At 36.6% G+C, this 15,270-nt stretch overlaps 1 protein-coding gene across 2 annotated transcripts in view; it reads right to left on the bottom strand.

Annotated features, from left to right (window-relative positions):
• LOC113229651 (serum response factor homolog) overlaps positions 1-13,573 on the bottom strand; it is a 491,024-nt gene extending 477,451 nt beyond the window's left edge. For both annotated transcript variants that reach the window (XM_026463320.1, XM_026463321.1), the window contains exon 1: positions 13,048-13,573. In XM_026463320.1, the coding sequence (XP_026319105.1) occupies positions 13,048-13,443 (396 nt within the window). In that variant the 5' untranslated portion in view covers positions 13,444-13,573. The remainder of the gene's footprint in view (positions 1-13,047) is intronic.
• Positions 13,574-15,270: the final 1,697 nt, after the last annotated feature.

Here is a 15,270-nt window from a genome sequence, read left to right as displayed (position 1 = left end):
GTTCATCCTAGGAAGTACTGCCAACTTACTTTCTGCCGCCAAGCAGTAATGTGAGCATTACTGCGTTGCGGGTTGGAAAAGTAATGATGCTGGTGATATTATAGGCACATGGAACTTGTCAACTTATGTCTCAGGGTGACGGGCGTAGTGGCAGTACCCCTAAGATCTTTGCGATTTAAAGCTCTGAGTGGCACTGCAACTGTTATGGATAGGCGCTTTTCACCAGGCGCACGACTTGTTCGTCCCGTCACTTGGTATAATAATAAAAAAAAAAATCCTTGATTACTTCAGTCATTTCATTGATGGATAGGTGTCCCACGGCACTGAAAAAAGGTAAAAGTAGTAAGGTTTATGCTTTGGCCTTAAGAATTGATGTCCACGCGCCGCTGGCCCTTATTTTTTATATTTAAAGTTTTTGGAAAAGTTATACAGTTATTAAAAAGTAACTAGAGTAAATTCATTAGCTTGAACAAGAGCCAGAAACAAAAAGATACTGTATTTTTTAATTTTGTCCGTTCTTCAAGGACTGAAGAGTTATTTGTGATCAACCCAAACCAAAGGTTACCATGCTGGTCTGTCACGCAGAGGTCCCTAATTCGATTCCTGGGCCAGAAAAGTTACAAAAATGAACAATTTGTAGGTAGGTTAAAGTAGATTTTACAAACCAAACCACCTAAAACCGATTAATTAACTAACATATTAAAAAGCACCCGGTATTTGTAATACAACCCTATAGGTTACCTATGAACGATTACCATCCCACAGTAGCAGCAATTATTTTAATATCGCACTTCACATATTTTTAATCTTCTATCACAACAACATCGACTAATCAATAACAACAGCTGCATCTAATCGATTGATTCAATCGCTGAGTTCCTCTCTATCCCGCCATCGCTCGATGGTAACCACAGATAATTAAACATTAACACAGGGTGCTAATAGGCTGTAAGCATTTGTAAATTGAGCCTAATCTATTACTTTGTACACTCGTAAAGTATTGCCATAACAGAGAAGCTTTCCGTATATTTTTTCGAATGTTAGACACCTAAAACGTAAACTGTGAAGTCTGCGTTTCGTTTTTCTCATAAATGAATTGTTAATTTAGAAAATCTTATTATATTAACAATTTGGATTCTTGGAAATTATACGTTTAATAAAAAAATACACGCAATATAATAAAAAAAATGTCATGAGCTAAAGATAGGTACCTACCAATATGTCTTAGAAACTCCATACAGTATTTTAATTTTTTATTGTTAATAAAATTGTGACAAATACAATGTTCCAATTTTGAAATGACAGATATCTAATTTCAATAGCATTTTTTTGTTGCTGGTTAAATGACACTACTAACATACAGCCCAATTGAATGTTAATGTATTATAGCCAATAGCCTAATTTTTTTACCTCTTATTATTTTGACATCTAAGAATTCTGCAAGCAAATCACTGTCACAAGTTTAAACATTTTTAACACATTTCCATTTATATTTATGCGCAACATTCAACCTCGGTGACCCGACGACGGTTGACACTGTAATAACTAGATCTCAAGCTCGATTCTTGATAGGATCAATTTGAAAACTTATTTACTAAATTGATTCTGGTTTGATTGTTTTGAATAGTCCCATATACCTGTAATTTCACCTGCACCCTTACGGAACGCTGTAATGTTGACATTACTGCTTGGCGGCAGAAATAGGTAAGGTGACAGTACTTCCCTGGACAAACTCTTTCACAAGAAACTCTACTGCTACTCTCTGCTACTCTACTCTACTGATAGTTATAAATGTTAGTTGCCGAATATACCATCCCAAATTGTAATTAAATTGTAAATAACCAATCGTCTTTCTGTTAGAAAGGGGACAAACTGAAATTGATGATGTTGAATTTTGGAAACGCCTACTGTCATATTTATAATAATAAAAAACTTTACAAAATATATAAACGTTGCATAGTAAAGTAACGCCATGACACCTGAGTGACTATTTCGGTCGAACCTGTTGCGCGAGCGCAGGCAGGTGCAATCGTTAGTTCACTCGAAGCTTAATAGGGGGAGTTTATCATTTCTTCAATTTGTTTTACGCGTTGATTTAAGGGCTTTAGATACTTGCTTGTTTAACTGAATAATTGTATAAATAATTCAAGTGTTACAAGATAGTTTATTAAAACGTTACATCGATGTTAAACAAGTGTTTGTTGACATTAATTTTAACCATTTCGATAATAAATTATGGCACATTATTTTTTAATTGCTGCATTAAAAACCCTTATGTCTTTATTAGTAGCTCCCTAATTGCCAATTAAGGTAAACAGGGTCGCTAATAAAACCTAACTGCCATAAACTATACAAACAATAAATTGACCCTAGAGGGACACGTGGGGTAAGATTGACCTCGACTTACATATTTCAACCAGATTAAAACGTCCATAAAAACAACAAGTGCCTCTATCACGAGTTTACTGTGCAAGCAGTTATCGCTAGCGACCGCGTAAATAGCTTCACAATTTTGTATGGCAATTTATACAGCGCCCCTAGCGGTCACAAAAAGAAATAACATTTTGTATACAAACATTTTACGCGGGCACTAGCGATAACTGTCACTGTAATTTCATGTTTTTCAATAAAGGCGTAAATGAACATGATGCTAGTGGAGAAAGCGAAAACGAAGCCAAGTGACATTGCGGGCGTAGCTTCAGGCGTAATCGCATGAATATAAATTTTAAATTTTCATTGCTTTAATACTCTGAATACAACACTACTAATAGCAATTTTAACTTGATCTCTATAGTCGTGTTATCAGTTGAAGAAACTAGTTCTCTAAAATTGCTTGACATGCCAAGGATCTATCCCAACACTACTTTATCTTACAATTTGAAAACCAGCTCGACACCCCTCGAACAAGTTCTAAGCTCAATCTTCTGTACGACCTGTTGATGATGTTCACGCTTTCCGATGCATACGCAATTATAACAAAATAAATAATAAATTGCGTGAAATGAAGATTTAAAAACTCGAAATACCATGTTTTTATAATACCACGTGATAGGACGAAAAGGTCGTGTGCATGGTAGTAAGCGACACGCCTGTCCGTATCAGTGCAGTGCCGCCCAGAGCTTTAAATCGCAAAGATTTGAGGGGCACTACGCCCTTTACCCTGAGACACGTTGAAAAGTCCCATGTGCCTGTAAGTTCAACAGCACCCTTACCCTTCAAACCCGCATCGCAGTAATGCTCTACGCTTGGAGCCAGAAACATGTAAGGTGGCAGTACTTCTACGGATGAACTCTTTCACAAGAAGCTCTACTGCTACTAAAAATGTGAAGTTATCACAATGTCCCTCATTGTGCCTACAGCTCCTACAGCTCCGGTACCTATCTGGGAAATAGGGAGGGGCTCACCTAAGGCACTAGCCCACAGAGAACCGTGCATACGTCCGGGTAAAGACCTGACTTAGATGGTCTCTGTGCGGGTACGCTCGCTAGTCATAGTACCCTTCTCGTATACCCTAAGGGTCGGTAGGGAGAGTCACTATAATCAAAACTAATGTAGAAAGATATGGGGCTGTCCGTCATTGGGCCGACGTATTTTACCATGGGCCATATAGCCAAAATTATATATGACATATTATTCTTCCATTTAAGTACCGACTACAAGGTAGTACCTGTTTTCAACTGCAGAGTATCAAACACGCACATTATACAAACATACTTCATTTGAGCAAGTTTACTCGCGATCTTTACCAGTCAGACAGGCCTATAGAGGATTCTAAGAGCCATCTACTAGTTAGAAATGTACAACTTGCTAGGCTACCAAGGTTCCCACAGCCGAACATATACCAAGCGCACTATCAAACGACAGTTGTCGCTCAATACTGCTGTCGGACTGATTACACGATTCGAAATCGATATTACATCAACTAATCGGTTTATCGTACTTCGTTAACCGTCGGCCACATCAAAGCGCACTCGGCTCACGACAAAACTGTTTACGACGAACGTTTTCGACGAAACAGTACAAAGAGAGAACACGAAGTATGATAACGCGCGGAATATGGAATTCGTTTTTGGGGAATTTGAGTCTGTAGAAACAATGGACTACTTGCATACATTATTACCAGGAAACCAAAACGTTACTGGTAACTCGTGGATGTGAAACAATAAAAAACAGATAATGTCTATGATGAAAAATCTTTTCATGTCAGATGTTAATTTCTCACATGAAAACACATTTCATTGCGTTTTCGTAATAGAACATAGGGAACACGGGTTTGAGGACAGCACACTTTCTATAAATACACCAGTGTTTGCTTTACATTTTCCTAAATAAGTTTTATCATCTAATAAAAAGAGCACAATTTCCACTACGTCAATTTTGTAACAAATATGAAGATATGCTACATTTGATGGAATGGTACCTTCTTTATGTGGGCATAAAAAAACCAATGCCAAATCAGGGAATATATAGCGGATTGGGGGTTTCAATGTTGTATAACTCTTGCCTCTCACTACGAGGCAACACCTTCAGATAGAGTAATTCACAGGAATTAATATATTATAAAGGCGACATTGACACCCTAAAACAGGATAAAAAATAGAGAACACAATTTTTCTGTTTTCCTACAGGACGCAAAATAACGATACGCATGCGTCCGTTGAACAATTCTCATTTCAAGCATTCGAAGTTACATGTAAAGTTCAAACTTTGCATTTAAAGCTTATAGAACATCTGAACACTCAGAACATAAATATATAAAGTTGAAAGAGCAATTTTCTGTCCAATTAGTAAACATTGAAGAAAAATTTTATTTTTAAGTTTTAATTAAAAGCTTAATCGTAGTCAGGCACGCAGTCAGAGTTTCATAAAGAGCGGTGTACTTTTACAAAATTATAAAAAGCTAACGACTAAAAAACTTTGTGGTTTTTACCTTGAGTTCTTAGGTTTTTGCCATCTCAGTCAGCCATGACCACGGGACCTGTAAATGGCCTGAAACGCCGGTTTGTTTGCAAAAAAAACAAGTATACGTGATTTAGATCTGAAACAATAGTTTCATTTCTTATGTATAAATCTACTAGCTAACGCATCTATTTAATATATTGCACATAAAATAACGTACAAAAAGAGAATAAACGAAAAATTCAATATGGTCGTCATAATTTTGGCGCTCAAAATGATATTCCAAACTTTTTGCTAGGTAAAATAAAAATAAATAATCACTCTTTAAAATAAACAGTGCAGCCGATAATGTGTTTAATATTAATAAGACAAGTTTCAATAATAAAAAGTTTTGCTTCACATACTGGTATTACACTAGATGAGTATGAGATAGCAGTATCATTAGCCGTAGTAATTGGGTTGCAAGGTGTAAAATATACAAAGGCCTTTTGTATAAGTACCTCGTGTTGGCTTTTTATCTACTCTTCGTTATGTTGAAGATCATGTAATGCAAGTTATTTTATTAACACTTCAGTAATTAGCTAAACGACTGACATGAGGGGTTTAGTTTTGTCAAACCTTACTATTTACGTGTTAACTAGCATCTTTGTAGGTAAAAAAATTATAAGCTCAAAATTGTATCCTCCAGAGCAGTAACAATGTGCGAAAAAAAGTCTCAAATAAACCAATCTCCCAGGGACTTGGGTCCTTGCGAAACAAGCAAAAATCCTCGCCAAGCTTCTAGTTTGCCCTGTTGAAGGCTCGATAACCAGAAGCTGGCGGATATTTTCAAAGGTATACTTTGCTAGCTTTCTCGGTACTACAATCCGAGTCTCTCATTAAAATTTTATTTAAAGCTATAAATTTTTTTCCCTTATAAATACAAGATTCCGAATTCCTTAACGGGGACTCTCAAGGGTTGATTATTTCAATTTATCTTTGATTATATCACTTTTGTTGAAGTTCAATGACTTGTTTTATAGGTACCACCAAATATACAGAAGTCACGAAAGGATGTTAGCATTTTCACACTACCTTTAGTGGAAAAACGCAAAATGTCTTTATTGAATATTTTTTTGTTGCTAGTTTAAAAATTATCCTAAGAAAAGTTGTAATTGTGTAGTGCTGGGACGCCGCGTAAAATTTTATCAAAAATCTATTTTTTTAAATCTCTTCGATTTGAAAGCTGGCCTCCGTGGGAATAGTGAACTCCATTATAAAAAAAATATACGAAGAAAAACAATCTAAACAATTAATAAATAACCTGGACAAAGGAAACAGGTAATTAGCAGCACTTCACGTAAAAACGAGATACAAATTAATACGTAGCGGAAATTAGAAATAATACGTACATTTTTAATAAATTTATATTAAACTAAAGGCATTTTAAATGGCGTCTGATATAATTCTTATTCATAGTTGCCGCTATAATGGTAATTGCTTCCTGCTTATTACTACCCGTATCAATGAAGTAGAATAATGAATGAAAAATAACATAGAAATAACTTATAAATACTTTGATACCTTATAAAATATTTTAGAGTATACTTTGCTATATACGGTATTTTATTTTAAATTAATTTATAAATATTATATCAACACATTGTGGTATATTGTAATATCAACATTCACTTTCCAGATACCTTTTTCTGAAATTATATTTCATCCCATAACAAAATTCCGTTTCCTGTTTGCGGAGGCACCAACACAAACCGTGAAGTGCCGGTTAAAAAAAGAAATTAACCTATTAAAACCTAATATATAAACAACAATAATACAACAATCACCAAAAACGTGAATATTTCAACCTCAAAATCGCAGTCTCGTTTATTCGCAAACTTATATTTGCGTCAAGTAAGCACTAAAAGGCACGCAAACCACACCAAACTACCAGGAGATGATAAATACAAGGCGTTCACCAAGTGTCACGGGGAGGCGGGCACACGCTACACATTCCCTACCTCACCAACGCCCAGTTCCTACTGATCTCCCCTGTCCCGAGACATGCTCTACTAACTGTTCCAATTCATAAAAGCGGCAGAAGTGATCGGTGAAAGACAACAGAGCTTAATTATTTGGACGCTATTCCTTGCCTCTTGCGGACATATGGACGCTTAGTAACCAGACCGCCTAGGCTGTTGCGCTTGTTATCAAGCCTGCATAAAGCACAGAATAAAATATACTACAAAATTTTCCCGTGTTCCGAGTATATGATATTTAAGGAAATAGGCAGCAAAATTTATTTCTATCACATGTTGTCACCTTCAATAGAATCACAGGAAAAACAAAACGTAACACTGACAGAAATCAACAACAGTCAACAAATAAATATTATATATTTTTTTAAATCTGCAACTGCCTCTCCGTTTCGCTGATTCGAATGTCTTTAAAAAAAGAATAAGAAACAGCAACGACAGCGCGCCACACGCCCTTTCACAACCCTATAATAACATTTTGCGTTAACCTCGGTACTAAGTGATACCTCTTGTCACCGCGAGATGGCCTTTGGAACAATTTCAACATTTCGGTCTCTACACACACGCTGCGCTCCTGGTAAAACAGGCACCATATTTGGCACTTTCGATTTTGTTCACGTAACAAATGAGTGAACAATCTGGTACAACATCTCGTGTACAATCTATCGACTACGGTGTCACTAGCCTCGCGCAACTGTTGATTATAATCGTATCGTTATCGAATGTGTTTAGGTATAAGTATTTATCTATAATATTCGTGTATTATATAAGAAGAATTAAAAAATATTGATGCTATACTCCATATTGTAAGTTAAGAAACTGTTTTTTTTTTATTTTGTGTTTCGACTTACATCTTTAACACTGTAAAAATGTGGTGAATGTAATGTAATCTAATACTGCAGTAAACATGCCTTGCCATTGCAAGCATGCCGCAAATCCGTACAAAGGAATTAGACTCTCAGGAATTTAATTAGACCCTTGCATTCCCGAAGAAGAATTTAAAGCACCCGAGCAGCCACCGAAATACAAAGCAGCGCCACACAGGTCGCACTGCATTAGCATTACAAAACCGAGCGTGAGATATGGGTCGCTGATGCGCTCGCGCCGCCTCGCAATTAGTGTACACGCAATAAATAATTGTTTCATTTCCGAAATTGTGCACCATTCGCATGCTGAGGATTTACGAATAAAGAAGTCCTAGAAGTGGAGTTTGCGAAACATTTTATTATTCTAAAGAAGTTAGTGATAAATGCTACATAACCACAACGTACACAAAGTAACCTTCAGTATAGACGCAAATTGACACAACTTGACCACACCACCACTGCAGCTCAATGTTGTATGCTGCTTTAGTAGTATAATAATGATACAAATTCTTTATAACTTAGCCTAAACTAAACAATGCACACAAAATCTAAGATCTAAATACTGTCGGGTCGTGTGGGAAAATAATCTAGAGAGCAATCTACATCCGAGCTAGGTTCTAATTAATTTAGTAATCGCTCGTGACGACTTATTCCGGCCCTAGACCCGACCACGAACCTAACGAAATCACGACTCGGCAACACAACGATAATCGTTATTTTAAATTTATTAAAATGTCCTCTTTAAGGACTATATCGGAACGCCTATATCGGACTGTATAATTTATTCTTGCATCGCAGAAAAGCGCCGGACAATGAAGGCGGGATATTATTATTTTCTTAAACGGAATCGTTTGATCGGACCCTATTAAAGGTTCAATTTTAGCTTGATAAATTGCAAGAAGATAAATAAATCGGTTGTGTGCCAATGCCCACTGAGGGCATACAATTTGCTTTACGTTGTATAAATGGGCGATTTTTTCATAATCATACGGAACTTTTACCTAAACACACATTAACTGGCTATTCCAAAAGAATTATGTTGAATACCTTGCCAAAGTAAAAGGATTAGTCTCGCTAAATGAATAAAATGTCTAAGAGAAAGCCTCCTGGAAGACTTACAAGGCTTTTACGTCGAGAACAGACGTCCAGCTACTAGATCAAAGGGCGTAAGCAACATATTGTCGGCGATTAGACGGCACAATGCCGCCGACAACAAATGCCGTCGTGTCGCCGCGAAAACCCCTGGAGCGTCGTAATTAAAGTCCCGCTCGTGCACAGTTGACTCTGATGAGTTCGGAGACTGGATTAATAAGAATTGTTCTCGAGATATTGTGTACAGTTCCGGGACGTATTAATAAGAAAAAGAATTTGGAGATAAAAAGCCATATTTCTCGTTAGGTATGGTAGTTACTGTACAGGTTGTAGACATCAACATATCCTGATCGTGAGGATAAATTCGTTTTTACTTTATAGATTTTGGAATTGTTCAAAAAGCACCAATAGACGAAGTGTGGACTCAAGTCCACTATATTAACATTTATCTTCAGGATTTATCTTATTCAGTTTGACATTAGATGTGAATTGAAGAATGATACAAAGAAACGAAATGTCATGCTTCATCAATCAGATTAAATGCAATCAGCAATCTGAAACGGTATTTGCTCTTCAACTTTGAACAAGGCATCTGTAATTTTATAAATATTGCACCAAAGGCTAACAATTTTAATATAATTACACATGAAGCTGAGAAAAAGCGTAGTGTAATGGCAACGAAGGCGGACGCGGGCAGCTAACAAGTAACAACAGAGCACACCGCGCGGGCAACTTTGATACCTGCTGCGCGACAGGACCGCTTGCGTGCTACGCGACCCGAGCCCGTGGTGCAAGTCACTCGCTGTTTAATTCAATGCCTCTACCATTTTACAGCATAAAAGTCGTATACGACCAGGTCAAATACATATGTATATGGCATATTTATATGTTTTTATATTTAAAACATAAATAATTTAAGCGATCGCTAAGGACGTCAGTTAAAGACTGTATTTAGGAAAAAAGAAAGGAGATAAAACTGTATTAGTCAATTAATCAAATTTACAGGCAAAGTTGTAAACTTTGTCAAGCATTATGTTTCGATTGTTCAACAAATTCAGAATAATGTTCAGAAATGTGTGTGGGTCGATGGAACAAAAAATAAGTCGCTATAATCTAGGTACGGCGATGAAATGACGTGCCAAATATGTTTTGGTTATGCTATCAAATAGGTATTGAACAAAGGTAATTACGACAAATAAATTGTTTCATGTTTTGAAAAAAAAACAGTATTTTTTTTGTTTTTGAGATTTAGTTCTGCCTTGTTTGCTCATAAGTTTAGCAAACGGTCTAATTGGCAGAATATTATTTGTTACAAAGAATTAATAATAAGGTTTTCGCGTTTCGCTTGTAACTTATCAAGAGCTAAGGGTACAGCACAGGGATTTGATGGCATCCCTACATGCGCTCTGCAGACATCGCTACATGTTCAGATTGACAACGTCTACCCGGTTAATGAATCTACCGATCGGCATTTTGCTGCGGAATACTATATTTTTGTCTACATAACTTTACTGAATAAATCATTAGTGGAATGATTTCAGAAGTGATAAATTATCGCCCTTGAGTAAGATTTGAGCTCCAGGACAATGAATAGCATAGCTCGTGTTAAGTCTCCATAAGCCGTACAGTCAATGTCCAAATTTTACGATGTAGTTTACACATTCTTCCTATAATTTTGACAAGTTTTTATTTAATATACCGAGTGACGGGACGAACAAGTCGTGCGCCTGATGATAACTGTTGCAGTTTCACTCAGAGCTTTAAATTACAAAGAGGGATACTGCCACCGGGCCTTTACCCTAAGCCATAAGTTGACAAGTCCTATGTGCCTGTCATTTCACCACCACCCTTCAAAACCGAAACAGTAATGCATCATTACTGCTTGGCGGCAGAATTAGGTATGGTGGCAGTACTCTACTGCTACGAAATATATATTATTAAAAATATAAATAAATGCTATATTTAAAGTTCTCGTATGAACACTAACGGTCGCTAAATTTACAGTAACGAAATAGCAGAAGGTACTCACAAAGTCCTTGTAATTATGTAAACTACAAAAATAGCACCTAACTGATCATTAAACGACTTCAAGAATAGGAATTTATTTACGCAATTGCGAGGATTTTCATTTATTTTACAATATAAAGCGACAATTATGAAATAAATTCTAGTTTTTATAGCATTTTCGTTAGTAACTTCCGTGGTAATAAAGTTAAACATATTATAAAAGTATAAAATTATTGTTTTAGTGTTTAAAATTTTCTGCGTCTGAGAAAACAGCTGAACCACTTAAGTGTCTCCATGGACGTATTTAAAACATGAAATAGACTCGTATAAGCTGTACTAAAGACTGTGTTCATTAATGCAGTACTTCTTGCCATAAATGTGAAACTTAAAGGCATTTTCTGTAATTTAAAAACCACTATCATGTAATCTATAAAAACCACTTATGTAGTCTAAAATTCAGAGAATTTATGCCCGTTCTTGCCCATTTGCAAAAGAATTTTGAATTAATTACCGAGAGGCAAACAAATGTCTTCTCATCGTGAGATCCTTTTCTAAATGAAATTAATATAATCTTCAGGGCTTACAAGATAAATGGTTACGTCGCTGTACCATTTAAACGCCGCGCTTGCGCCGACGTTGGAATGATAAGAAAAATTACAATGCAGTTATTTCACTCGGTATTTTGCTTATTTAGTAATTTATATCAATATACTATTCATTTAGTGTAAGATATACTTATGTGAACTGTATGCATATAATATCAATCACAATTACATATGGTAAATAAAAGGACACCGGCATTGAATTCCTTGTTTAAGTTTCACAAAAATATTTTTAATGGTTATTTCAATGGCACACTAAATAATCTCTCTCATACGAATCAGAACAAAAAATCATATTCCTGTGGTCAATATTTATTATTTTTTACACCTGCCTGCTCATATCCGTACTATATAATTTTTATTTAAATTTTAGCATCGAGCTGATACCTAACACGAATAATCTGTAACTTAAGGACTGGCTTCTTGCAAAAAGTCTCAAACGTAATATTACATAATATTACAATTAAAACGAGAATAAGCGCGAATCGAGAAGTGAATAATATGCACATCACTATTGTCGAAAACGGTACTAGTAGCGCCATCTATTGGTATTTATTGTTACTAATTAATGTATGACAGCTGTCAGAAATTTACAAAAATAAAACTAATTTTAAGCACTTTTTACGAGAATTATACACACAAACCAAACATTTTGTGACACTTTAAAATTTGCTAAATTTATGAAATAAATTTTTGCGTAAACTCCATAGAAATACTCACGGAAACTAAGATTGAATCAGCTGACACCTGTCAAAACTTTCTCCACAAATGTTCACAAAAACACATGAAATGAATATGAAACACACTTTAAATACTCCGCTCGACTGAAAATTACACATTTCAAATTAAAAAACATGCATTCCGAACCATTTTCGGCAATATTCCACAGGTTTTCGTCCGTCGCGAAAACATAACCTCTTTGACAATAACAAATGCATTTTCTCCGATTTGTCTTTGTATTACATCTTTGGGTGCACAATAATTGTGATCGTGTAGTTTCTAGTCATTACGAATGTACATTCATTCGTAATGATACTATAATAATAATTGAAACTAAGTTTTTGTATGATTAAATTACTGACATTTTATGATACACTCAATGTATCTTGTTGCACACATAATTAAAATGCAAATTACAGAATTATGCATTTATTTGCTTCTAAATTTCTGTATTTGTTTAGTGAACTGGTTTAAAGCTTTTAAATGTTTGCATATATTTTATAAGAGAATAATTAAACTTTGATTGTCAAAGACACAAAACTTAATTTCTTTTAATTTAGGCAATAGCTTTAATTTAGGAAATATTGCTGTTACTTTTTAAGTTGCTTTGTATAAGAAGTTGAATAGTTTTAAGTTTGGCCTCTCACGTTTGTTCTTTTACAAAACTTTGTACACAATTTATTTTCATGTTGTATCGTCATAACTTCTACCAATCACTGTTAGTTTCACTTGCTACAGCATAAACTTGCATTGTATTCATGCACTTCCTCAGTTGCAAGTATTTTAGCAGCTGGTGGTCCGGACGGTCCATATGGAATATTGCCAAAAGTGGTATCTGCAACCCACCTTCTTCATAATGCCAGTCTTCCGCTTCGAGAACGTTGTGTACCTCCGCAGTTTGTTGTCTATATACTCCATCTTTATCTTGACGCGCCCTTTGGTCTTCTTGCCATTGGACGGGGGAGACTTCTTGGGCTGCAGGGATGCATAGCCATCGTCCGCTATGTCTGGCATCGGGCAGTGCTCCAAACCCAAGCTCTGGGAGGGTCGCTCGTCGTAGCACTGGTCGGAGGGTCTCTTCACTCCTCGAGGCACCGGGCAGGGTTGCATGCCAGGCCGCAGTGGCCCGCCCAGAGAGCTTGGCGGCCGGCCTCCACCGTACATGTCCTGCACTTCCCCCAGCAGCCCCATCCCGTAAGGCGACCCGAAGCGGGGCTCGCGCGCTCCGCCGGGCGCGTCCATAATAACCTCGCAGTACGCCACAGTAACCGGTGCGCGCACGCGCTATCCACACCTCACCGTTCGAACGACGAACGGAGACTGACCGAAAACGCGAAAGGACCGAAGGCGGGACTGACGACTCGGCCGCTCGGACCGCGACTGACTTCGCGCGGTTCCATCCCGCGCGCCCCGACCGCTATCTGTCTCGCTCTAACACTAGAAACGAATGCCAATCGCAAACGAGACAGAAACAGCAAACGAGAACGTAACCCGACACATCCGTAGGAAAAGCGCTTTGCACCGGGAACCGCGAACGTTTCAGTGCCCGAAATCTCGCGTATGAAAATAGAGCTTTTATTTTGAGTTTATTTCGTAAATAGAAATAATAGAGTCGGAAGTAGAGCGGCGCAAGCGGCGGCGGGTCGCGGGGCGGTGGGCCGGCCCGAGCCATATTTAGAGCCGCGACGTGCCAAATATGGCAATCGTCGGTCAAATGGGGGCCACTGAAATCCCTCCTACTTGCACCTGGCGATTTTCACGTCTAACAGTAATTAAAAACTTTGTCACGTTACTTATTGTACGACCGGCAAAGTACTATAAAATATTATCCTATCAATCGACGCAGTCGGCCCTTCCATACGAATGAACCGCCAATTAAACGACTTAGTCTCATAAAAAAACCTTAGAAAATATTCCAAATTGAACTCACTTACCAATCCAGAAAAACATGAATTCAGTTTACACATAGTCTACCATTCCAAGACCATATTTGAACATTGTATAAGAGAGAGATTTTATTAAACAGTTTACATTTCTTTAGCATTTAGGACGTAGGTAATTTTCACTTTACGTAGCTCTTTTCTTTAAGTCTGAACAAAACTAGGATTTACTAAAAAACAAAAATAACAACGCTTAAAAGTTAATATATGATGTTCCTTATATGTTAATATAATATATATCTATTTCTCGGTCATTAAACTTAACACATCACTAAATCTTTGCTCAAATCATTAGAACACAAATGAAATATAAATAAGTCCTTGACTTAACTACACAAAATGGTTTTATGTCGATTTTATGGGTTTATTAACTAAAAATTTGTAAGTTTCCTTCGTCTCTAGCCGCCCACTATCGTTCAAGGTACGTTATTTTTCCATTTTCGGTGGAAACTGATAACTTCGACTTAAAGTATTGAATAATTAGTTTAATAAAGGTGTTTATTTTTATTTCATCCCATTATCTATCCAACAATGAAGTGCAATACAAATTACCACTAATTACCGACAGCTTTCTTACCACGGTATGAGTTCTTTTTATTTTCACTATATTTAGTAACGGTTACACGCTCCATGGTCACGGGTTGACTTTTGACATTGAATTCATACCGTGGTAAAAAAGCTGTAATTAGTAATAATCAGTACAATAAAAAACGTAGTATTTAAAATGATAGACCCTTTCGTTTACTTTACTCATTTTTCTAAATTAATTTGCTAATGATAGTTATGCAGGTGCACCCTGCAATTAAATGTATCACGTAGAGAAATTAATGAACGTATTAACAAGCAGCTTCGAAGCCTGATATAAATGCTCATAAGCTGTGATGATTTCAGATCTCCAAATCCATCTCTAGTTCTTTTGTTCTGTATTATTAAATAGTAATTATAGTGGATGATACCATCTCAAGATATCTAAAACCTGCATTGATTAGAGGACTTAATGAGAATCTTAACCATTCTCCTCAATCAATTATACGTTCCACTGCTGGACACAGGTCATGCCTAAGGAGCGGGTTGGGGACATCGCCGCTTTAGAGTGAATATTTCGTATGCAAATTCTTCGTAATTTTTA

The sequence above is a fragment of the Hyposmocoma kahamanoa genome, unplaced genomic scaffold (genome assembly GCF_003589595.1).
Source record: "Hyposmocoma kahamanoa isolate Upper Pololo Valley unplaced genomic scaffold, ASM358959v1 62, whole genome shotgun sequence".
NCBI lineage: Eukaryota > Metazoa > Arthropoda > Insecta > Lepidoptera > Cosmopterigidae > Hyposmocoma > Hyposmocoma kahamanoa.
The sequence above is the reverse complement of the archived record's forward strand: the minus strand, read 5'-3'. Positions and strand labels throughout refer to the sequence as shown.